This window comes from Strongylocentrotus purpuratus, unplaced genomic scaffold, assembly GCF_000002235.5.
Source record: "Strongylocentrotus purpuratus isolate Spur 01 unplaced genomic scaffold, Spur_5.0 spur5_scaffold_6, whole genome shotgun sequence".
Lineage (NCBI taxonomy): Eukaryota > Metazoa > Echinodermata > Echinoidea > Camarodonta > Strongylocentrotidae > Strongylocentrotus > Strongylocentrotus purpuratus.
Window position 1 is genome coordinate 51,026,695 of NW_022145612.1, and position 23,196 is coordinate 51,049,890.

The 23,196-nt window shown below is 36.7% G+C and overlaps 1 protein-coding gene across 10 annotated transcripts in view; it reads left to right on the forward strand.

Moving 5' to 3' along the window:
• The window catches only part of LOC594527 (inositol 1,4,5-trisphosphate receptor), a 108,209-nt gene that overhangs the window by 76,854 nt on the left and 8,159 nt on the right, over window positions 1-23,196 (forward strand). For 5 of the 10 annotated variants that reach the window (XM_030972394.1, XM_030972395.1, XM_030972396.1 and 2 more), the window contains 18 exons: window positions 4,822-5,130; window positions 5,469-5,694; window positions 6,158-6,432; window positions 6,978-7,178; window positions 7,645-7,755; window positions 8,208-8,303; window positions 9,254-9,388; window positions 10,289-10,396; window positions 10,851-11,043; window positions 11,723-11,845; window positions 12,331-12,503; window positions 12,947-13,111; window positions 13,728-13,914; window positions 14,593-14,727; window positions 15,715-15,881; window positions 16,420-16,585; window positions 17,888-18,048; window positions 18,698-18,859. In XM_030972394.1, the coding sequence (XP_030828254.1) occupies window positions 4,822-5,130; window positions 5,469-5,694; window positions 6,158-6,432; window positions 6,978-7,178; window positions 7,645-7,755; window positions 8,208-8,303; window positions 9,254-9,388; window positions 10,289-10,396; window positions 10,851-11,043; window positions 11,723-11,845; window positions 12,331-12,503; window positions 12,947-13,111; window positions 13,728-13,914; window positions 14,593-14,727; window positions 15,715-15,881; window positions 16,420-16,585; window positions 17,888-18,048; window positions 18,698-18,859 (3,093 nt within the window). Of the gene's footprint in view, window positions 1-997; window positions 1,061-4,821; window positions 5,131-5,468; window positions 5,695-6,157; window positions 6,433-6,977; window positions 7,179-7,644; window positions 7,756-8,207; window positions 8,304-9,253; window positions 9,389-10,288; window positions 10,397-10,850; window positions 11,044-11,722; window positions 11,846-12,330; window positions 12,504-12,946; window positions 13,112-13,727; window positions 13,915-14,592; window positions 14,728-15,714; window positions 15,882-16,419; window positions 16,586-17,887; window positions 18,049-18,697; window positions 18,860-23,196 lie in introns of all 10 variants that reach the window. The other 5 variants (XM_030972392.1, XM_030972397.1, XM_030972398.1 and 2 more) reach the window with 2 other exon arrangements.

Consider the following 23,196-nt stretch of genomic DNA (forward strand, 5'->3'; position numbering starts at 1 on the left):
ACTATTTTGTAACCCTGTACATAACAGATTGATTTTCGGATGCTAATAACAAAACAAAAAATAAACTTTGATGTGTCAATGCAAATATGATATTCTGGTAGCTCTGTTTTTATATTTCCAAAAAATGTTGAACTGATTTTGTGAAGGATAAAAAAAACTGTACTTTTTGCTTTGACCTTCTGTTGGCATCTTTAAAGATCTATAGTTAGTGAAAATGTGCAGCGAGAACTGTTTTATGCTACTCATAAAATAGTGTCATTCTTTTATCCTTTTAAAAAGAGGTGGGTTTGCATCCTAAACGTGTGGAAGATTTCATTTCAGATTGGATATGTGGGTTAGGGATTGGACTTAGATTCATGTGTGAAATATCTTTCAGCTTTCCCATTTTTTTTTTTACCTTAATGTTGACTTTGTATTCACCTCTCAAGCTTAAGCTCATTTTTGACCCATACAAATCACTTTATTTACACTTGTTTGCAGTGTATTTAGTTCTAGATACTTGTAGCTTCATTGATTTATAGGTACTTGGTAGTTGAAACCATCAAATATGGAGGAGATTTACAAGTGAACATGGAATTTACTCATCACTTTGATTTAGTTCTTTGTAGATTATCTTTTTATCTCTTGACAGGTATCTGACATGACTAAACTTGATAAACACAAAACACAAAAATTACCACAAATATGACACGAAATTGCTGGTGTTGGTCACCAGCTGGGAAGCACCTTAAAGATTGGAACAGATTACGTAGTGAATGTGTACCTCCAAGCATCAATTCCATGTATTCCATGGTAGATGATTCCTTCCATTCACAGTCATCTAATACTACCGACTATTTAGCACAGTTCAAAATTAAAGTTGATGTCATTGCAAATCACTTTTGATTTTATCCCATTTTATTTCCCCATAAGTAGAGAAGCAATACCATGAAATTTGGAGCTCATTTTCTAGCGAAACTTGACCATCACCGACCACTCTTGATTTATTCCATTGTAGATGGCTTCTTCTGTTTATAGACACTTGATACCACCAAATTTGAGAGCGCATTTCCAAATGAAGGTTTGACCTTTGACCCTTTGAATGATGACCTTGAGATGAATGCGGCATTGAATGAAGGAATTAATTCTTATTCCATCCCTTACTGCAAACTTTTTTTTTGCACCGATGTTATCTGAATGGGAATGTCCTTTTTTTTTAGCATGTTACTTCAACCTTACAAGATGCCCATACAAATTAATGTCTTCTCAAATTTCAATTCAATTCAATTCAATTCAAATAATTTTGATTTCAATAACTCAAAAAAAGAAGAAGACATTTGCAATACAACATAGAAAATGAAACTTATTCATTATTATACAATATTAAATGTTGATAAGTAATCAATGCAGTTTAGGATACAAGATATACAATCATAATATTACCATAGATTAAGAATTGAGAAATCCACTAAAAATCCATGTATCACTAGTTTTGTCAAGAGATGGTTTTGTAGGAAATTCCTACATAAGCAGAATCCTTCATTATAGACCAAAGTGCATTGTGTGACCAAAGGAGGATCATTAGACCAAACAATCAACCTTTGATTTCAAAATCAAGAGAGAATTCAATCTTTCTGATCATGTTTATGAATTTTTCTTACATCCATGAGCATGACCTTTCATTATTTTAGCATCTTGCCCTTCATTATCATTATTTGCTGTCACTTTGTCTTTACTGAAAAAAGAGTCTATCATCAAATTTGAAATTTGCTCTTGAGTGAAATTTAATTTGTTAGAAATAAATTGACTCAAGATGGTGAAGGCGAGTGATGTTTTTTTGCATGCATCATATTGGCATTAAGTTTGATTTTATCTTGACTGAGCATGCTTGTGTTTATGGATCATTCTGAAATGTTTAAAATTAAAAAACAGGTACATAATTAGATGTTTATATGACAAACGTGGTTGTAGGATGATCCCCTTGAATACACCCTCAACTACGCTTATACAGTAGTAATAATAATAATAATTAGATAAATTTTTATAGCCCAGCTACTATACGAATATACTCTAGTACGCTTTGATGAAAACAAAACTACCCACAGTGCTACTTTACAGACACACAATTAAAAAACACATTTAAAAGCTCCTGAAAAAAGTGTGCTTTCAACAAAACTTTGAAGACAGCAACAGATGAGGCTTTTCTTATGTGTGGTGGTAGGTTATTCCAAAGTTTGGAGCAGCGACTGAAAGCTGAATCTCCAAGAGTTGCTTTAGTTTTTTTGGTGAGATAGGTTTAGAAGCAGCTTGTCCTGAGTACCTTGTAAGTTATGTGCATATAGATGTGATTTAAAAGATACAAATTCAGACAAATAACCTTTGGACTATGAACCCAATAAATAAAACCCCATCCCCTCCCCCTGCATCAATTTAACTCTAATGTCTCCTTAGAATGACCATCTCATTTCAACAATTACTCTCAAGACAACTATTAAGTTCATTGCTCCTCCCTTATAGTTTTTCCAAGGGATAGTTATCTGAGAGGTAACTGGATAATTTTAATTCTCTTGGAATGATAATACGAAAGTTATTTTATCATTATGGCATGCTAGTGAATAATTTTGTTTTGATTTTCTTTTATTTATTGTTTGCATCAAAACTCATTTACAGATATAATGAGACTTTTTGAAGAATGATTTGGTTTTTGTAGCTATGTTTACAAATTTCCTTGAATGACTTACATTTTCTGAATTCTTTGTATTTTGCATATATTACAATTTTGTTACATCTTACATGTGCAATAATCTCTATTACTGAATATAGTTCTGTAATGAATTTTACTTTGTGATTTCTGTAGACATGGTAGTTTCAAAATGTTAGTATCCTTTCTGTGCAGATGAAGGGAACATGAACTGAATTTAGAAGATTTTAATTGGAGTGCTGCAGAAAATAATTACCTTGTACATGTAATTGCTGCAGTAGTATAGAACACATTATCTCATTAATATTCCTATCTTAATTTCATACTACTTTGCACAGCAGTGGGTCCATCGGGCACTAATCATATGATGTAGATAACAAGCTTGTGAAATCACCTTCATAGCCGGTACAGTAGTACATGCTACTGTACGTTTGAGTGAAGATATAATTATACTTTTGCAGCTTATATATTATTGCTTGCATTTTTGGTCACAGGCATAACAATTAGCTTTGCATTTTGCCATATCACAAAGCACTCTATACTTTAGAATAGCGAGAGTTTCAAAGGAGTTATTTGATTTGATCATGGGTATTATTCTACTAATATGCAATGACACACAAAGCTGTATTTGCAATATGCATTACTGTTGTTTGATCATTTGTTTTGGCAAAATACTCTTCAAATTCTAATCTTATATACAGCATTCTTCTTCTTATCAAGCCACTACACAAGTCCCGTCCAGTGGTCCACACAGGCTCTGGCACAGCATCTAGAATACAATATTTAGAAAATGTGCCCTTTTTTGAGGTTCTTAAATGTTACTGTTAAAAAATGATCCTATGAGACAGACGCTTATGACATTAGTTGGAAATTAATTATAATTTTTTAGTCTGTAATCTTTGTAATCGGAATGTAGCAATGGGTGTTGACCCATCATTGGGCAGGAAATAAATCTAATGATGCTTAGTTTACGTATGTTTCGTGGACCGAAGTTGGCCGTTGCATGATTCATATGTCGAAAGTGTCGGATATTTATGGAGTCACTGAAGTGATGGTTAGCAGAAAATGAGCATTTGGTAAAGACTCCAGTTTTTAAATATGAAACAAACAGATTGTAGCTTGTACTACATTTTAATGGAGTGTTTGTAAACCCATAAAAGATTATTGGTTAGAAATCAGACGCAGCATTTTACACATCCTCTATAAATGTAACCATCCTGTAGATGACACAAAATTGCACAGCAAAATGTGTTGAAACAATGTTGCTTAATGTAAGCAGTTCTTGATTTGTATTGTTAGAAGAAAAAAACGTTTACATGTGATGTTTGTACATGGATCATGTAACTCATTTGTGTAATTTTTGTATCCCATTACATTATGCTATTTGTTCATATTTTGTATTGATTGATTCTTTAATTGAATTAGTCCTGTACTAAAGTTGTGGGAAGATAGTGGGAATAGCATAATTAATCCTTTATTAAGTTAGTGTAATAAAGCAGCATTTATAGTAAAAGCTCTATTAAAATCACATTCATTTTAAATTATAACTGCAAGAAAGACCCTAACTTATTTAGTTGAACTATAAGCATATATAAATTAAATTGGATGGTATTTCCCTCTAGTATCATATTGAGTTTATGGTACCATACACATTGTCTATTATTGAACATATGTTGACTTTGGAAGGTAGGAAAGAGTATTCACGCTATACTTGTAAGTTTTGTAATTGAAGGATATAATTTGATTGGTACATGTATTCCAATTTGCAGTCACAATTTTAGCTAATAGAAAGAGAGAGAGAGAGAGAGAGAGAGATTCAAAGAAGAAAGACAAATTATCCAAGAATCCTTTTTATTGTTAAGAAATGTTATGTAGGACACACAAGTAAGTAGAAAGGTTGTTATACTAACAAAATTGTGCACATTAAGTATATAAATACATTATGCAGTATACTGTATAACTCTTGAGGTTTGCTATTTTTCAATGTCGGATAAACATTGATTGATCAGCACAGCAAATGAAATAAAACATTTGTCCCTGACGCCATCTGTCCATACTTTATTAGATAGCAATAGGCTCTGTACTTTGTTTAGTACTTTTTTTTAGTTGATTTAAGACATCTATCCTTCTGCAATCCACAGGGCGAGAACCTGCGACAATCCCTCCTCTTCCGTTACTACGGCAAGTCCCACCCCCACTACACCCGGGAGAGTGAGTCCACCCATCATCACCATCACCGGATGTCCACCGTGGTCAGCCCCAGTAACCCTGGCCACTTGATGCTGAGCAGGGCGGAGCTGACCCTGGCCATGGTACAGAACCAGCTTGACCAACAGGGAGCTTCCATCCTGGTGATTGACCTGGTGGTGAGGAATAGCAGTAACAGGGTGTTCCAGGAGAGCGTGGAGCTGGGGATAGCTCTACTGGAAGGAGGCAATCCTAATATTCAGGTATGACCGTCCTCCATCTTGTGTCAGATGGTTAACTCTTGTTGAGTACTGAATTCTCTAATTGCCATAGGCTTAATACAGAGACCCTCCCGGTTCCCGTAGGCAAAGGGTTAAGTTTTTCTCATTCAGTTGTTCCACCTCTGTCAGTTAAAATTCATTTTAATTTGCTATTCAACTCCTTGATTTTGATTTTTCTTCCTTTCCATTTACATAAAATATTTAGGATGACTTCTTCCGTCTTGTGTCTGGTCAAGTTATCTTTATTTGTTTCTTGCTCCACCGCTGCCATTTGTATTCTTAATTTTGCTATTCACATCTTAAACATTTCTCCCTCTCAGAAATCCATCATCAAGCATCTCTCATCAACGGATAAGAAATCTGAGCGTTTCTTCAAGGTGTTCTACGACAGGATGCGAGATGCTCAGGCAGAGATCAAAGCCACTGTAACAGTGAACACGGGGGAAGGCATCACAGGGAAAGCAGCTGATGAGAAGGAGACTGGAGGAGCAGGATCAGGAGGAGTAGGCAGCAAAGAGGGTACCCTTGGGGGCCATCAAAGGAGGAGTAAGTTGTGCTTGTTTTTATTCTGTCATTGTGACCTTCAGAGGAGGTGTGGAGGAGTTGCTGTGGTATATTGGTTCATTTTCTTGATTATTACTTGAGAGGTGCGGGGTTCAAATCCCAGGCTGGTGTCAACGCACTTTGGCAAGACATTAAGTACCATTTGCCACTTATGATTCAGGTATAATATATCCTTGGATGCATGAATTCCTAGTACACTAAGATCCAGAATGAGATTGAATGGCAAAATCAAAGATCTACACAAATGTATTCTTCCTCTCTGCATGTTCTTGGTGCAAAATATACATTATTAAGACCATAGTCTGTCAGTCATGATGGGAATGATCAAACCAAGCTATTAAAGGAATCTTTTGTGCATACAAATTTGTCTTTTCTTAGAATGGATCATGAGTTGAAAATTTGACTATTCATGTAATTTTTGCTTTTACTATTGTCATGACTCCAGTACGAATGCACAATGGTTCTATCAGTGACGACCTGAAGGAACAGCTTGTGGATGCTGCCCTCCATACCAGCAAAGCCTTCTCCGCTCTGAGGAAGGGACGAGATGATGAGCTCGGGGAGAGGGGTGGTATCGGGATGACCAACATGGATGCCTTGGGTCAGATAGAGAAGAACAAGGATGATGAGAAGGGTCTGATGAGTCCAGAGGTCACTATCATGGAACCTATCCTCAGGTTCTTGCAGCTCATGTGTGAGAACCATAACAGAGATCTCCAGGTGAGTAAGAGGATGATGATGATGATGATAATGGTGGTGGTGGTCGTGGTGGTGGTAAGGATGAAAATGATGATGATGATGATGACGACGACGATGACGATGATGATGATGATGATGACGATGGTGATGATGATGATGATGGTGATGATGGTGGTGGTAAGGATGAGGATGATTAAAATGAATATGATAATGATGGCAATGGTGATGTTTATGGTGGTTTTGCTGGTGATGATGGTTGTAGTCATGAGGATATTGATAGTGACGATGATCAGGTGATAAAAATGATGATGATAGTGATAGTGATGATGATGATGATAGTGATGATGATAATGATAATGACGATGGGGATGATGATAAATGATTAAGTTTACCTGTTAATTCTGCCATTTGGCCTGTTCCAAACTCTTCTTGTACATGTATGTGGTAAGATGTCTCCTTATACACTAGCTTCTATTTATGATTTTAATGGAAGGTCTCATGCCATTTTTGCCAAAATGTGAACTGACAACAATTATAAAATCATGACATCCTACCCCAAATTCCAGAACTTTTTGAGGCACCAGAACAGCAAGACGAACTACAACCTAGTGAGTGAGACTCTTCAGTTCTTGGACTGCATCTGTGGAAGCACCACAGGAGGACTAGGACTGCTAGGATTGTACATCAACGAGAAGAATGTCACTCTCATTAATCAGACGTTAGAGAGTCTTACAGAATACTGCCAAGGACCTTGCCATGATAACCAGGTTTGTGCTACTTTTTTTACTTATAGAAAACAAATCATATGTATAGTTTGAATTCGTTTTTAGATTAAAGAAGGTAAGTTGTTTGTTAAAACAAACAAAAATGAATGAATACCATACTTTTTAATCTGGATTGTTTTTGTTTTTTTCTTCAAAAGATATGTACTTCATATTTCATCCTTTTCCTTCTTTAGTGTGATGTAAATAAATATAAACTTTCATTTGATATTGTAGGGACAAAGATGAGTCCATGTTGTAAATATTTGTTTGTACAAGTATATAAATTTACCTTACAAGTCTTAAATATGCATTGAAGAATTTTGTTTCATATGAGACTTCCACTACACTCCCAGTTTGCGAGTCTGTACAGGCTTTATGTTTTAGGTTCAGATGATGTGTATGGGAAGGAATGTTATATTGACATCATCATTCATCAGATTATGATCATTCCAATCTTGCCTTTCTACAGAACTGTATTGCTAACCATGAATCGAATGGGCTTGACATCATCACAGCACTCATCCTTAATGACATCAATCCACTCGGCAAGAACCGCATGGATCTGGTTCTTAAACTTAAGGTGAGAGCGAGCTATGTGACCTGTTTTTTATGCTATGATAATTTGACTACCGTAGGAAAAGGGTTGCTTCATTTCAATTGTGGCTGCCACTTGTAGAAATGAAGACAAAAAAGTTCAAACTTTATGACAACATGAGAGTGTAACAAACACCATGTGAATTGTAAATGTAAGTTGTAAGAAAAAGCTGCTATTTATGAGTGAGAACTTTTAGTTTATCAAGAATTTGGAGAACGTTCTGAATCATAAAGTTACATTTTACTAGTCCCTCTACTTTGCACTGTAGTAATTTTATGTAGAACTGGGATCAGTTTATTGCAGCTCTTCTTTATGAAGATGGTGCCTCTGTTACATGTACGTGTAGTAATGTTAGTGTTGTAATTGTGACAAACTGTACAATGTGCATGAATTCACATAGATTCATATTTTCTTTCTTGGTATTTCTACTTGTGTAGAATAATGCATCTAAACTACTCCTGGCCATCATGGAGAGCAGACATGACAGTGAGAATGCAGAGAGGATCCTCCTCAATCTAAGCCCTAAGCAACTGGTAAGTACATGGGATTGGAGGATGCTAGTATGCAATAGGTAGAATAGAATTGTATTGTTCAGAAAGCAAATGACAGCTTTCTTTACAAATGAAAGATATACTAAGACCAAATTAAATTGTGTATGTTGTGTGAAATTTTTTAATGACCCAAATTGGCATACGAATGCTCCATGCTACCAGGGAAACACATGTAACAGAATCATCATCTAGTCAAGTATTTTTCATTCTTTTTCATTGACAAGGACAGTGAGTTAATGTTATAAGAAATTCTTGTTTTAATATCTGCATGACAAGTTGTTTAAATAGTTATTAATTAAGAGTTTGATGATGATTTTGTCTGTCTTAGGTAGTGGTGATCAGACAAGCCTACCAGCAAGAGGATATGGAGTTGGATGAGGATGAGAACATTAGTGGTGGTGATGGTCATGGTCATGATGAGGATGAGGATGAGGATGAGAACATTAGTGATGGTGATGGTCATGGTCATGATGAGGATGAGGATGAGGATGAGGATGAGGATGAGGATGAGGATGAGGATGAGGATGAGGATGAGGATGAGGATGAGGATGAGGATGAGGATGAGGATGAGGATGAGGATGATGATGAGGATGATGATGATGATGACGACGATGATGATGATGATTATGATGATGGTGTTTAGGAGGAGAAGGAGGAGGTTATGGTGTACTGATTACATAAGTTTTTTCGACTGTGATTAATACTTTGAGATTGATTATGTGCGTCATAGATGGAGGTGCTCAAACAAGCCTACCAGCAAGAGGATATAAGAGGTTGATGAGGATGAAGAGATTGGTGGTGATAATGAGGAGAAGGAGGATGAAAAGGAGGAGGAGGAGAACAAAAAAGAATGATAGGGACATTATGATATACTAATTGTAAGAGTTTTGGTGGCTTTGACTGATAACCTTAAATTAATTTTGTTTTCCCAGGTGGAAGTGATCAAACAGGCCTACCAACAGGAGGACATTGAGGTTGATGAGGATGATGAGATCGGTGGTGATGACGAGGAGGAACCTATCTCACCTAGAGAAGTGGGTCACAACATCTACATCCTGGCACATCAGGTAAGGAAGGAGATTCTAAAAATAATATTTGATTAGTGTAGAGGTGTCGTAGTCATTGATCTACATTTGCCACTCTCCACCCAGGTGTTAAATGGGTTCCAGGTAGGATGCGAAATTTAATGTGGTAAGTTGAGCAAGTGGCGCTTGTAAAAATGACGCCTGGCTGGCATGCTCCCCAGGGAGTGGAGAATGTGCATACACTGTGTGCGGGTAAGCCTAAATCAGATGACTGGGGTAATGACATACATCTGTAAAGCGCTTTGAGAAGGCCTGTGGTCCTCAAAAGCCCTATAAGAGAATGAACTATTATCATAGTCGAGTGGTTTAAGCACTTGAATGGAGATTGAATTTCGTGGGCTCAATCCATGACCTGACCTCATGTCTCAAACCAAGGCATTCTATCTTCATTGCTTCTCTCCACCCAGGTGTTAAATGGGTACCTATTAGGTTGGATTGGCAACATGCCTGAATCACTTAGAGACATTATTGATGAATTATAGAAATTGCATTTTACTAATCAATCTACGTTCAATATGAGGAAGAGTGTATTTTCATGCAAATAAATTGAAAGGGATCTGAATGTTCTTTTCTTGCAGGCTCTTGAATTCACTATGTATAAATGTGGTAATTTATAATCTTTTTTTATCAATCAGTTAAAAATTGTGTTACAGCTTTTGTGCACAGTAATTTACAGTGTGAAAAGATAGATTTTTGTTGAATTGACATAAAGAATGAAAAGATGCAATACGACCATAAATGTAAAATAGTTTTTACATGTATAATCGAACATATTTTCAGATGCTCTATACAGGGATCATTTCTGATTTATCCAAATCATGCTACCCATAAATTGATGTTTTACTTTACAGCTGCTAATGTATTTATCTTCTATTATTACAGCTGTCCCAACATAACAAGGAGTTACATGCCATGCTGAAGCCAGCTAACCCATTGGACTTCAGTGAAAAGGCATTAGAATACTATGCAGGTCACACGGCACAGATTGAGGTTTGTTGCTAATGTTTACATTAGAGAATACTGTCATTGAATTAACATGTTTTCAATAATAAGCTTCCAATCTAATACGATTATCAGAGAATTTTACAATATTCTGATTTTTAAAGAAATATTTTGTTAATTAAATGGGGTTCAGAAATTACTTGCTTCTCTTTTTGTCATATTGAAACAATTCAAAGTTGCAGTTAATCACATGTCCTTAACATGTGCAGTTCTTTAAAATACTCAATTTATGATTTAGCCAAAAATTGGTGTTAAAAAAAAATGTATTTTTGCATCTCAAGCATGATGAAACATGAAAAAAATGTGCATTCCTTCAATGCCAATTTGATATTCTATCAGCATATTGATGATGTACCCTTCTGGATGCATTCATATGTGTTTCCTGATGAAGATTGTGCTTCAGGTTCTGACCTACATGTATACATCCAAACTTTGCATGCAGATCGTACGTCATGACCGTACCCTGGAGCGGATTGTGTTCCCGGTGCCTCCGGTCTGCGAGTACCTGACCAACGAGACCAAGACCAAGGTCTTTGTGACAGCAGAGAGGGACGAGCAGGGTAGCAAGGTTGCTAACTTCTTTGAGCAGACGGACGACATGTTCATGGAGATGCAATGGCAAAAGAAACTCAGAGGTTAGTGAGCGATGATACAGTCAAACCTGTCTAAAGCGACCGCCCAAGGGAAACACAAAAAGTGGTTTTGTAGACAGGTTCCTTTCGTACATGTTTCAATGAGAAACCATTTTCAAGGGAACAAAAAATGTGGTCCTTGTGGACAGGTGGTCACTAAAGCAGATTTGACTGTAACTCTCTTTTAGGAACAGGAAGGTGGACTTGATATTTACTCCTGTGATGTTTGCTCAAGGCTTCATTTCAAGATAAAGGGTAAGGGTTGCAGTTGGGTTTTAGATTAGGTTTAGGTTGGGGTTAAAGTTAGGATTAGGTAAAGGGTTCAATATAGGGTGAAATTATGTGAGCTTTAGACATTGCCCACTGAACAATTCTTGCCAGAGCATGTTTGAAGCAAAAATTGTTTAGTGGTCCCTTTTTTAATGTTTTCAAAATTATTTAATTTCTTTTGTTAAAGGGTTACTATTATTTTTGTTAAAAGCTTTTCAGTTAAAATGCCTTTTTTAGAGGGACTTGTAATGAGGATAAATGCATTACCAAAGGGCACTAGCGCATCGACTTGGGTTTGAACCCTGGACCTCCCAGTTACAAGACCAATGCTCTACCACTGAGCCATCACGACTCATTGAAAAAGGATACACTTGACTGTAATTGATGGAAATATCTTGTCTTTTCCTCACAGCTAAGCCGTTTTTGTCCGTGGCAAGTAACAACATGACAAGATGGAGTTACATGTGCTTCACTCTGCACATTGTGATGAACATCATTGTAGCTTTCTTCTATCCATTCAAGGATGGCACACTAGGTAAGTAGAGAGGTCTCTGTGATTTTCAATCTTCTTAGACTTTAAGCATATAATGCTTGCATCATTCCCCATTTTGGGGGGTGAAATTGAAATACATTTTTGCATATTACATCATTTGCCCCCCCCCCCCCAAAAAAAAAAGAAACCCCAAACAAATCAAAATTTACCTAATTTGTCAGTAGTAAGAAGCTATAATAATGGAGATTGAAGAAACCTTAATTAAAAATGTTTTATTTGCTATTATTATGACTGAAAAATTGTATACAGGTACATTGCATTGTAATCTTATTCATCAACATTTATAATTTTATAGTCACATGTGGCATAAATCAAAAACTTATTTCACTAACTTTTCATTGCTTAGAAATTTTCATTGCTTTGAAAGATAAGTGATTCATTTGCATCAAACATCATCATCTTTATTCACTATCACTCTCACGTTCAAAGTGATACTATTCAATCATTCTGTCTTTCTTCTCTTCAAGATTTTGATCCTCGTCTGTCTAGACTGGTATGGACTGTGATGTTCCTCTCTCTAGCAACCATCCTAGCCCTACCCAAGCCAGCAGGGATCAGGACGTTCGTCATAGCAACGGTGCTTCAGATGATCCTTCTCGTCGGGGTCATCCCTACTCTCAGGTTCCTAGGGATTCTTAATGTAAGTCAATGGTGTTTTAATGGAGTGGTTTTAGCATTTGAGTTGTAATAGTGAAAACATAGTTTGAAGCCTTAGCACATTTCTAATGTCCTTTGACGAGATAAAGTCTACAATTGTAACTCTCAACCCAGATATGTTGGTTCCGAGTAGAATTTATCTTTGTATGACAAACTGCTTTGAAACTAAAACCAGGGTACAGATTTCTTAATGGACAGAGAGCTGTTGTTTCTATGTGCTATGTGATGTAAACAAAATGATGGATATATTGTACAATGAATGGTAATCCAGATGATGATTAATGATTAGCACAGGATTTAGTCAAAGTCATATGGTTTAACAGTAGCCATTGCTTCAACACCTGTGTGAAATGTTTAAAATGATGATCAGTTAAAACGATAGTACACTTATGGATTTATCAGCAACATTTCTCTTCTACTTCACAGATCACGACCAAAATAGTATTTATAATGAGTTTCTTTGGCAATCGAGGCTTGATGAATAAGCGCTTTCGCAGCGTCATCACAAATTATGAAGTGCTCTATCACTTTGCGTATGTGCTCATGTCTGGATTGGGTATAGCAGTCAATCCTCTCTTCTACAGCGTGTTGGTAAGTATGTGGGACTACACAGTATTCATGGGTTCATTGTACTTTCGGCAAAGGCCATCAAACAAGATGCTAACTGTGAGTTTTAGCGATAGAACTGAATTTAAAAAAAGACTTAATAGTAAGTATGCCTCACTTACTATTTGGGTGGGTCGTTAAATTAAAACTCCAACAATCTTAGTTGCAATGCCACATGAAAAATATTGCTCTCGAAATACCCCCATATTCCCAAAAAAGACTAATGATAGTTCAAAACTTTGGGCCAAATTTTGATGCTTTGTGTGTGTACCGGTAGTCCTATAAACCTATGTCTGTGCAGTGCTTTTCACTGTAAGTTATGTTGATTTAGTGAATTTTTTAATGATTTCAAAACTACTTATCAACATTCATGGGTAGCTTATGGGCAGTTTCTTTCACTATACAATCACACCACCTGGGTGGTGTTTCACAAAACTTTTCATCAGTGACAAATGACAGTTTTTGTCAAAAGCTAGTGAAATCCTTGCTTCTGATTGGTTATCGGCAAATTTGTCACTGATTTTTGTCATGTGTCATTGAAAAAAGGCTTTGTGAAACACCCCCCAGTACCCAACTTTATTTTTAATCTAATCCATTGTAGATGTTGGATGTAATATACCAAGAGGAGACGCTTCATAATGTCATCAACTCAGTGACTCGTAACTGGAGGTCTATTGCCTATACCACCTTGCTGGCTCTCATCCTGGTCTATCTCTTCTCCATCGTTGGATACCTCAACTTCCGAGACGACTTTGTGATCGGCGTCACACCGCCGCAGCATAACGCCAGTGAGTTGTCACATCTCATCCGTTGGCTTTCATGTATCTTATGTGTTGTCGATTGTTATAGTTCAGATTTAGGTAACCGGTAGTTGACCAAATCCATGACAACCCAGGTTGAATAAACTCATATTGGTGAGAGCCAGAAGGGCGTTCACACAAGCCTTAACACAGGGTTTACATCTTTCTGTCTCTCAGCAGTCAGGCTCCTGCAGAAGAAATCCAAACATATCTTGATTCAAATATTGAGGTTTTTTTCTTCTACTATCCCCAGTTTATTTGCTGATTATTTGACAAGTCATAAGCTAAGATGCGTTTTAAATATTTAAGAGTAGAATATCTTTATTTTCTCCTGTCTTTGCGCTTCATTCTAATGTTTATGTTTTTTTATTTGGTATCTTCCTTTCCAAGTTTATTTGATATTTATTTGACAGATCATAAGCTAAGATATTTATTTTATAATAAGATTCATTCTATGATATTTGCGCTCGTCATTCAGAATGTTGATTCATGTACCATGTCCAAGTCCAGAGTGCTAGATCATATCTGAACTCTTCAACTGTGCCTGCCTTTCTTGATTCTCTACCTACACATCAAAACAAATCACTGCCTCTTTTACACGCCCACATCATGGCTTCCGTTTCTGACTCCCGTCTGTACCTTCTTTACCCCTCATACCCCTCTCAGCCTCCAGTGTTACCCCACCGTCGGCCCCCGCGGCCCCACCCCCTCTGCCAGAACCCGGTCCAGTCTGTACGGCTAAAGGAGGAAACTGCAGTGGCCAGAGTGTGAGACCTCGCAATATCTACACCATGCCTGAAGGTGAGAGCAGGGACCCATTTCACAAAACTTGTCATCAGTAACAAATGACAGTTTTTGTTATAAGCTACTGAAAACATTGCTTCTGATTGGTTATCAGCAGATTTGTCACTGTTTTTTAATAATAATAATAATAATACATATGATTTATAAGGCGCCAAATCCACTTGACAGTCAAATGCTCAAGGCGCAGCTTGTGCAAAAGATGAAATACATACATGATACATTTATAAAAAGTGCGATAGGAAAGGTACAGACATGAAAGGTAATGGTAATCAATTATAAGCTAAATTAAACAGATATTTCTTAAGATTGTTTTTTAACACCTCAGCAGAACTGCTATTCTTAACCCATTGAGGGAGAGTATTCCATAACGAAGGCCCAGCATGTCATTGAAAAAAAGGCTTTGTGAAACACCCTCCAGGACTGCATTAAACAGTCTATTCTTGACACCATGAATCGCCTCCAAAAGCATTGACCAATATGCCACTTTCCATCTGTGAGAATTTATTTCACCATCTTTGTCAGTATCCCTGTAAGCCCATCATGTATAAATTGAGTCTATATGACTCTCTGTACTGACCCTCTGCAATTGTTAAAATACTGTAAGATCTCTGATATACCCTTTTCAGCATTAGAAACTGAGTACATCTGTATTTCTTCATGCATTTTGTGATGGTTGCAAATTTGCTATTGTTTTGTTATTGCTTTTCAGTATCAATATTGTATTTAAACTGCAAAAATATTTGTTAAAGTCTCACAGTTCCAAGGTTCATGGTGGTATGAATTGATGCTTACATGATGAATCAATTTAGGGATCATTCATTGCTTTGTTTTATTGCCTATACAGAAGTTATGTTTCGATTATATAAATGTAAATGTAAGGGTCACACATTGCAATCATGCACTAGATTAGGGAATTGCCCTAAAAGAGGATTTCTTGAAAGTCAATGTGATTGTATTTATATGATTTTTTTTCCCCTTCATTAGCAGTCGCAGAAGAAGTAGAAAGTTCAGAAACAGCTGTTGCCATGGAGGATGAAGGAGAGGATGAGAGGTTCTGTGATACCCTTATCATGTGTATCATTACCACCCTCAACCATGGGCTCAGGAGTGGAGGAGGTATTGGAGATGTTCTCAGAAGCCCTTCAAACGGGGTAAGTCAGATGATGATGTCACAAGGATGGTGATGAAGAAGATGATGAGGGTGAGGGTTATGATGATGATGTTGATGTTGATGATGGTAAAAAAGGAAAAGGAGAAGGGTAAAGATACTGAGAGGGCTGATGGATGAGATGTTCTGTGATACCCTCATCATGTGTATCATCACCACCCGAAACCATGGGCTCAGGAGCCCTTCATAAGCTGATGAAATATACAGAGATGGTGACGATAATGGTAATGATGGATCAAAGTGGTGGTGGTTGTGATGATTATGATGATCTTTTTCTTATCGACACACTACACAAGTCCCGTCCAGTGGTCCACACAGGCTTTGGCACGGCAATTCACAGCTTCCAGGTCATCTTGGGTGCATGGCTCTGGCAGGAGTGAGCTGCTGGTAATGATAGAGATGATGATAATGATGAAAATGATGAGGATGATGATAATGATGAGGATGATGATAATGATGCTGTTGATGATGTTTGTGTTAATAATGCTGATGAATTTTTACAATCTTTCTTCTTAATATAGGAGCGATGGTTTGGTCTGAGAGTGATGTACGACCTTCTCTTCTTCTTCCTCGTCATCATCATTGTTCTCAATCTCATATTTGGTGTTATCATCGACACCTTTGCCGATCTTAGGAGTGAGAAACAACAGAAGGATGAAATTCTCAGGAACACTTGCTTCATATGTGGTGAGTATGGTGTGATAGTATGGATGCACTGGTGCCAGGGTTCTCGATCCATAACACCCTTGGTGTTAATACCAATCATGGGATACTTCAAAAATGAACACCTTGGTGAAATTTTCATCAACTTACATACCAATAAGTGTAACATATTTCTTCATTTTCTTTAACTGTACACTTTCAACAAGACAAAGCTTTTTAGTTTTCCAAAATTATTTTGACTGTTTGAAAGGTACAAAGGGAGTATAATTACACTACGTTCTGATGTGCAATGTTTATTTTATGTAAGTGGGATGAAAATCTATTATGTTTTTGGGTTGTCTGTCCGTCCGTACGTCCCGTTCTCGTGATCGCGTTATCTCAAGAACTGATGGATGAATTCCTGCCAAACTTAAACCATGTATGTATCTGGCAGAGCCAATGAACTGATTAGATTTTGGGGTCAGGGGGTCAAAGGTCACAGGGCTCATTATGTATGCAAAAATTGCTCGTGATCACGTTATCTCAAGAACCGATTGATGGACTCCTGCCAAACTTAGGTCATGTATGTATCTAGCAGAGCTAATGAACTGATTAGATTTTGGGGTGACAAGGTCAAAGTTCAAAGGTCACAGGGCTCATTATGTATGCAAAAATAGCTCGTGATCACGTTATCTCAAGAACCGATGGTTGGATTTCTGCCAAACTTTAGTCATGTGTGTATCTTGCAGAGCCAATGATCTGATTAGATTTTTGGGTTAAAGGTCAAAGGTCACAGGGCTTATTATATATGCAAAAATAGCTTGTGAATGCCTTCTTATTACAACTGACGGATTGATCACTATCAAACATGAGACATGTTTGTATCTTGTAGAGCCATTGACCTGATTAGATTTTAGGGTCATAAGATCAAAGACCAAAGGGTCATACACGTATATAAAAAATAAATTGCAATCGCGATATTCTGCGAACCTGTTAATGGATTACAATCAAACTTGAATTTAAAAAATTGCTCTATAGCGGAGGCATCATTTTCGACTGCGCGCAGTCGAACATCCATCTAGTTTAGTTGATAAATCATTTGCATCTAAAATTCCATAAGTGTACAGTTGACCGACAAATTTATATGTGTACGTTTAAAATGACTGATCATTAGAAAATGCAAATTAAGGGTATTTAGCACCTTGTAATGACCAATATTTCACTCGGAAAAGTTCATGCCTGGTCACATGTCTGTCTTAACCAATCATTTCATTAGGATCTACGTCATCATTTTATTAAACCTATTATTCCATGCTTTAATGTGTGTTGTTGTTTCTTTCTTGTCAGGTCTGAATCGATCGTCCTTTGACAACAAATCAGTGACGTTTGAAGAGCATATACAGGAGGAGCATAACATGTGGCACTACATGTACTTCATAGTGCTAGTCAAAGTCAAGAACTCAACAGAGTTTACAGGACCAGAGAGTTATGTCTCCGACATGATAAAGGTAAGTCTGTTATCCTCATTATGAAGCATAGAATTCAGAGTCCTAATAATGCAAGACTTCATGGAACCTCATCTTTTAGTTTGTCAATCCTTATAAATGATTGTCAATCCATTGTATATTGTGCACATGCTGTACCTTTAGAGCTATAAACATTATATTTCCTCGTTCATTAAAGAAATATTGATTCTAATCATATCGTCTAGTTAATATGTCTATATATCAATGGTAGACAGAAGGTGTTCCCTAGAAATATTCTGTTAAATGATTATAAAGTTCACTTGTGATGAATTTCTAAAAATGCAATGGCCCAGAAAGGGTGAAGGAGCATCTCCTGCCCTACAGGCTCCAGGGCTCTGTTTATTGAAGGCAAAGACCATGGCCGGAATTCACAAAGGAGGTTTAAATTTAACCCATGATTCAAACCCTTATTTACACAGCCCATGGTCTAAAATTACTGCGAAATAAGCATGAAACAGTTAGATGTCCAATATTAGACGCGCGCAAGGCAAGATACGCTTATTTTGTGCTAATTTTAGACCATGGGTTCAACCTCCTTCGTGAATTTGGGCCATTGAGTTTCAGCTTTCAGGACCATTACTGTATTAAAACAGAGTACTTATTATCCACTTATTCATCTACTGTATTGTAGGAGAAGAACTTGGAATGGTTCCCAAGGATGCGAGCAATGTCCTTAGCAGCTGACGAAGGGGAGAGTGAACAGAATGAACTGAGGAATCTACATAGCATGCTAGAGAGTACCACTAAGCTGGTCCAGACACTCAGTTCTCAGCTTGCTGAGCTCAAAGATCAGGTATGTATTGAATGTACCTGTACCAGGGGAGGGGGGGGGGGGGTGTGAGGGCAGGGAGAAGGGTAAAATGTGAGGATGGTGGAGGAGGAGAGATGAATGGAATGAATTTAAATGTACTGTCATTAGGCCTAAAAAAAAAGATGTTGTCTTGCCCTTTAGGTGCCAAAACGTAAGTCGGTCAGAATTGTTTTTTCTCCCTCTTTGGGCTGATATTTCTCAGTTTTGGATGCTTTAGTACATATTTTTTTAATAATAATAAATAATAATAATAATACATATGATTTATAAGGCGCCAAATCCACTTGACAGTCAAATGCTCAAGGCGCAGCTTGTGCAAAAGATGAAATACATACATGATACATTTATACAAAGTGCGATAGGAAAGGTACAGACATGAAAGGTAATGGTAATCAATTATAAGCTAAATTAAACAGATATTTCTTAAGATTGTTTTTTAACACCTCAGCAGAACTGCTATTCTTAACCCATTGAGGGAGAGTATTCCATAACGAAGGCCCAGCATGAGCGAAGGTTCGTTCCCCCCACTTTGTTTTAACCCTAGGAGTAACAAGTAAGCCAGAGTTTTGAGAACGTAGCTGTCTAGAAGGAAAGTAATGCTTAATCAAGCCGATGTTATACTGCGGAGCAGAGCCATGTATACAGTGAAATAATAGCAAAATAATCTTGAAAACAACACGTTTTTCTACGGGCAACCAATGGAGTGATTTGAGGACTGGTGTGATGTGACTGTACTTGTTGGACAGGGTCACGACACGAGCAGCAGCATTCTGTAATCTTTGTAATTTTGCGAGTAGGTTGTGAGGCGAACTAAACAAAAGGCCATTACCAAAATCCAAGCGAGAAGAAATCAAAGCATGAGTAATTTTCTCGGTGGCACCACGGTTAAGATATTTACGAATAAAACCCAAATTGCGTAACTGATAACGTACTGATTTTGAGACATATTGAATTTGAGTAGACATTTTCATGTTTGAGTCGAGAAACACACCAAGGTTGCGACATACATTAGATAGGGTAATTTCATGTCCAGCAAGAGTAATTGAAGTGATGGAAGAAATCTTCTCTAACTGAGTCTCAGAACCATACATTATAAATTCGCATTTGGCGAGATTTAATTTCAGTGAATGTGAGTTTAACCAATTATGAACATCTTGTACACAAGTCTCAATGTTATGGATAGCGCTGGCTGCATTGCTCTGATTGGGTTTGAAAGAAGTATATATTTGAATATCATCAGCATAAACATGATAAGAGAGAGAATGGCGATGAAAAATACTCTTCAAACCCGTTAAATATAACGAAAAAAGCGTGGGCCCGCCCACAGAGCCTTGTGGAACTCCGCATGTAAGTGGTACAAAATCTGAAAGGTAGCCGTTTATCAAGACAGCTTGAGAATGGCATGACAGGTATGATTTAAACCATTCCAGGGCTTGACCTTTAATACCGAGTGACATGAGGGTATTCACCAGAACAGTGTGGTTAACAGTGTCAAAGGCGGAAGACAAATCAAGGAGTACCATAGCAGTTACTTTTCCGCCATCCATCTCCTGGAGTATAAAGTTGGATACATTAACAAGGAGGGTTTCTACACTGTGGTGGGGACGGTATGCAGATTGAAATGGGTCAAGCTAAAGACTAGTTATGGTCATGCGATTGCATTGTGAAAGAAACGTTGTGAAATCGATCAGAAAAGGTTGATCATCTAGCATAGATGTACTGCAAGGTTCTGGAATCATCAAAATGATCAAAAAATTGGCCAAGTCTTCGAAAAGCTTCATAGAAGCACTGTACACATATCTCTCAACAGGCGGTTTCCCGTCAAATTTTTTATCATCATGTAATATTCAAAACATTTCTTTTACATGATTGATAATAAGAGCTTCCATTTCATTTTTTGAAATTGGGGCGTTTCCAATACTGGTCTTTACCTTTAAAGCTTATCTGCCGTAGTTTATAGGAGGGATTAGACCGCTCTGCAAGGTCACTGGACAGGTGGTTATCTCATCAACTCAGCTATCAGTTAACATAAGAACAAGAGGATCATGGGGGACCAATGGTCACCGATTAGGCATTGTTTGTTATATAGAGGGCGGAAGTAGCTACCAGTAGTGCAGTGGGCCTTTAAACATTTTATTTTTTAATCGTTTAAATTTGTTTTTGTTTTTGAAAAGCGGACTGTAGATTTCAAGATTTTGGGGTCAGTCGCAAAGGGCAGTACAACATCTTTTTTGTTTAGGCCTTATTGTGATTTGTTGTTGTTAATAAATTTAAATAAAATTCAATTGAAGAACCTACATATCATACTACACAAATTTAGTTCAGACATTCTTGCTCAGAATTTGAGCAGACTGGAAGCATATGCATGTAGGTATTGAAGTAATCATTATTGCAAAGAGATATCATGATATCCTAATCATTCATAGATATATTTGTTTGCATTGTAGAATTTGTAGAATTTTATTGGTAGAATTTTATTGACTCTTTGACCCCCTCTTGGGCAATGAGAGTACAAACAAACATAAAAGTATAAATAGCAATGCATGACTTATGAATACAATTCACATACATTATACATAGATAATGACACAAAGATACAAACAATAATAGGTATATACGTGTATGAAAGTACAAACTTGAACAATGAACCAACTCGTAAACACAAAGTATATATACATGTACAATATAGATAGTGACAATAATAAAAGGATAAGTATAATGCAGTCTATTTACAAGCTAGATAGGAAACAAAGTAGGCTGTTTCACTATCCTACCCCTACAAGTACGTGTAGGTTCAGCTCTTAATTGTACTTCTTGAAATGCTTGAACTATCTTCTTTCTCTGTTTTTTTATTAAATTTCAACATCATAAAGGCGAGTAAATCTTGCTAAATTCTTCAACTGAGAAGTGCTTCTAGTATTAAAAAGTTCTGTCATGTGCATAGCACTTGGTAGCTTAGACTTACAATACTTTTTTGATACATATAAACATCTCTCCCTTTGAAAATATGGACAAACAAAAATATAGTGAAATTCATTTCCTATATCAGTGGACAGACAGAGTATGCACTGCATATCACAATGTGGTGTGTTCGCATCAAACCGACCTTTGTTTACTGGTAATTTATGTGATCTACACCAAAACTTACAGAGAGTAAAACCATCAGTTTTATTTAGGGTGAGTAAATAGCTTTCAAATATATGGTTGCATTTAAATATTCTATAATTTGTGCAAATGAGATTTGACCATACTGCATCTCTCCATTCCTGACCCAAAATATCATTTAGTCTCAGTTTTAACAAAGAATTAATATTTAAGCCAAATCCACTATTTTGGCCTTGCCAAATATTGGAGAGACCAGCTTGATTAAATGTGTCTTCAATCAATTTTAACCATGAGGAAGTAAATTCCAAATGTTCATCTTTATGAATGGCAGAAATGAATTTTAAAAGGACATATGAATATTTGCTATCTTTACCTCTCAAAATTCTTGACCAAAAATTAACTAATTTACCCTTCACATGATTCAAAATCAAACCTTGTCCAGTTTCTCCATAAACCATATAGTCTGGAGTATATGAATCTACAGATAATAACGTTCTGAGGAATTTCCTATGGAAAACTTCAATCTGCTTTATATCTTCATGTCCCCAGATTTCACTACCATACAATAATATAGGCAAAATCAAATGGTCAAATAAATGACATTGAATTATTAACTGACAACTGTATTTTCTTCGCTTTAGTCAACATACATGTACTGTACAACGCTTTTCTAGCCTGCACTATCTGCTTTGCCATTATCATTACCATTATAATTAAACTGTACTCCGAGATAAGCAAAATCATATACCACATCTATTTTTGCATGACCATACATAAAATTTAGTATCTTCCTAACTTTCCCTCTGGAAAAAATCATTATTTTAGTTTTACTCGCATTGACTGTTAGGTGCCATGTATCACAATATCCTTGTACTGCATTCAGCGCTACTTGTAATTCGTCAGGGCTTTCTGCCAAAATGATCGTGTCATCAGCGTACAATAAACAAGACAACTTTCAACTTAAAAAAAAGCTCTAATTCGTCACCCTGTAAGGTATTATCTATTTCTTCATTTAAAATTTTTAAGCCAGGATAAATTTTGGCAATATGCTCTTGAAAGTCATTTAAATAAACGGCAAACAGCAATGGCTAAAGGTTTTTACCTTGTCTAACTCCAACGTTACACAAGAAAAATTCAGACATTGCGCTGTTGTCAGAAATACAGGGCTTCGCACATTTGTACAAGCTTTTAACAACATTTAGGACTTTGCCATT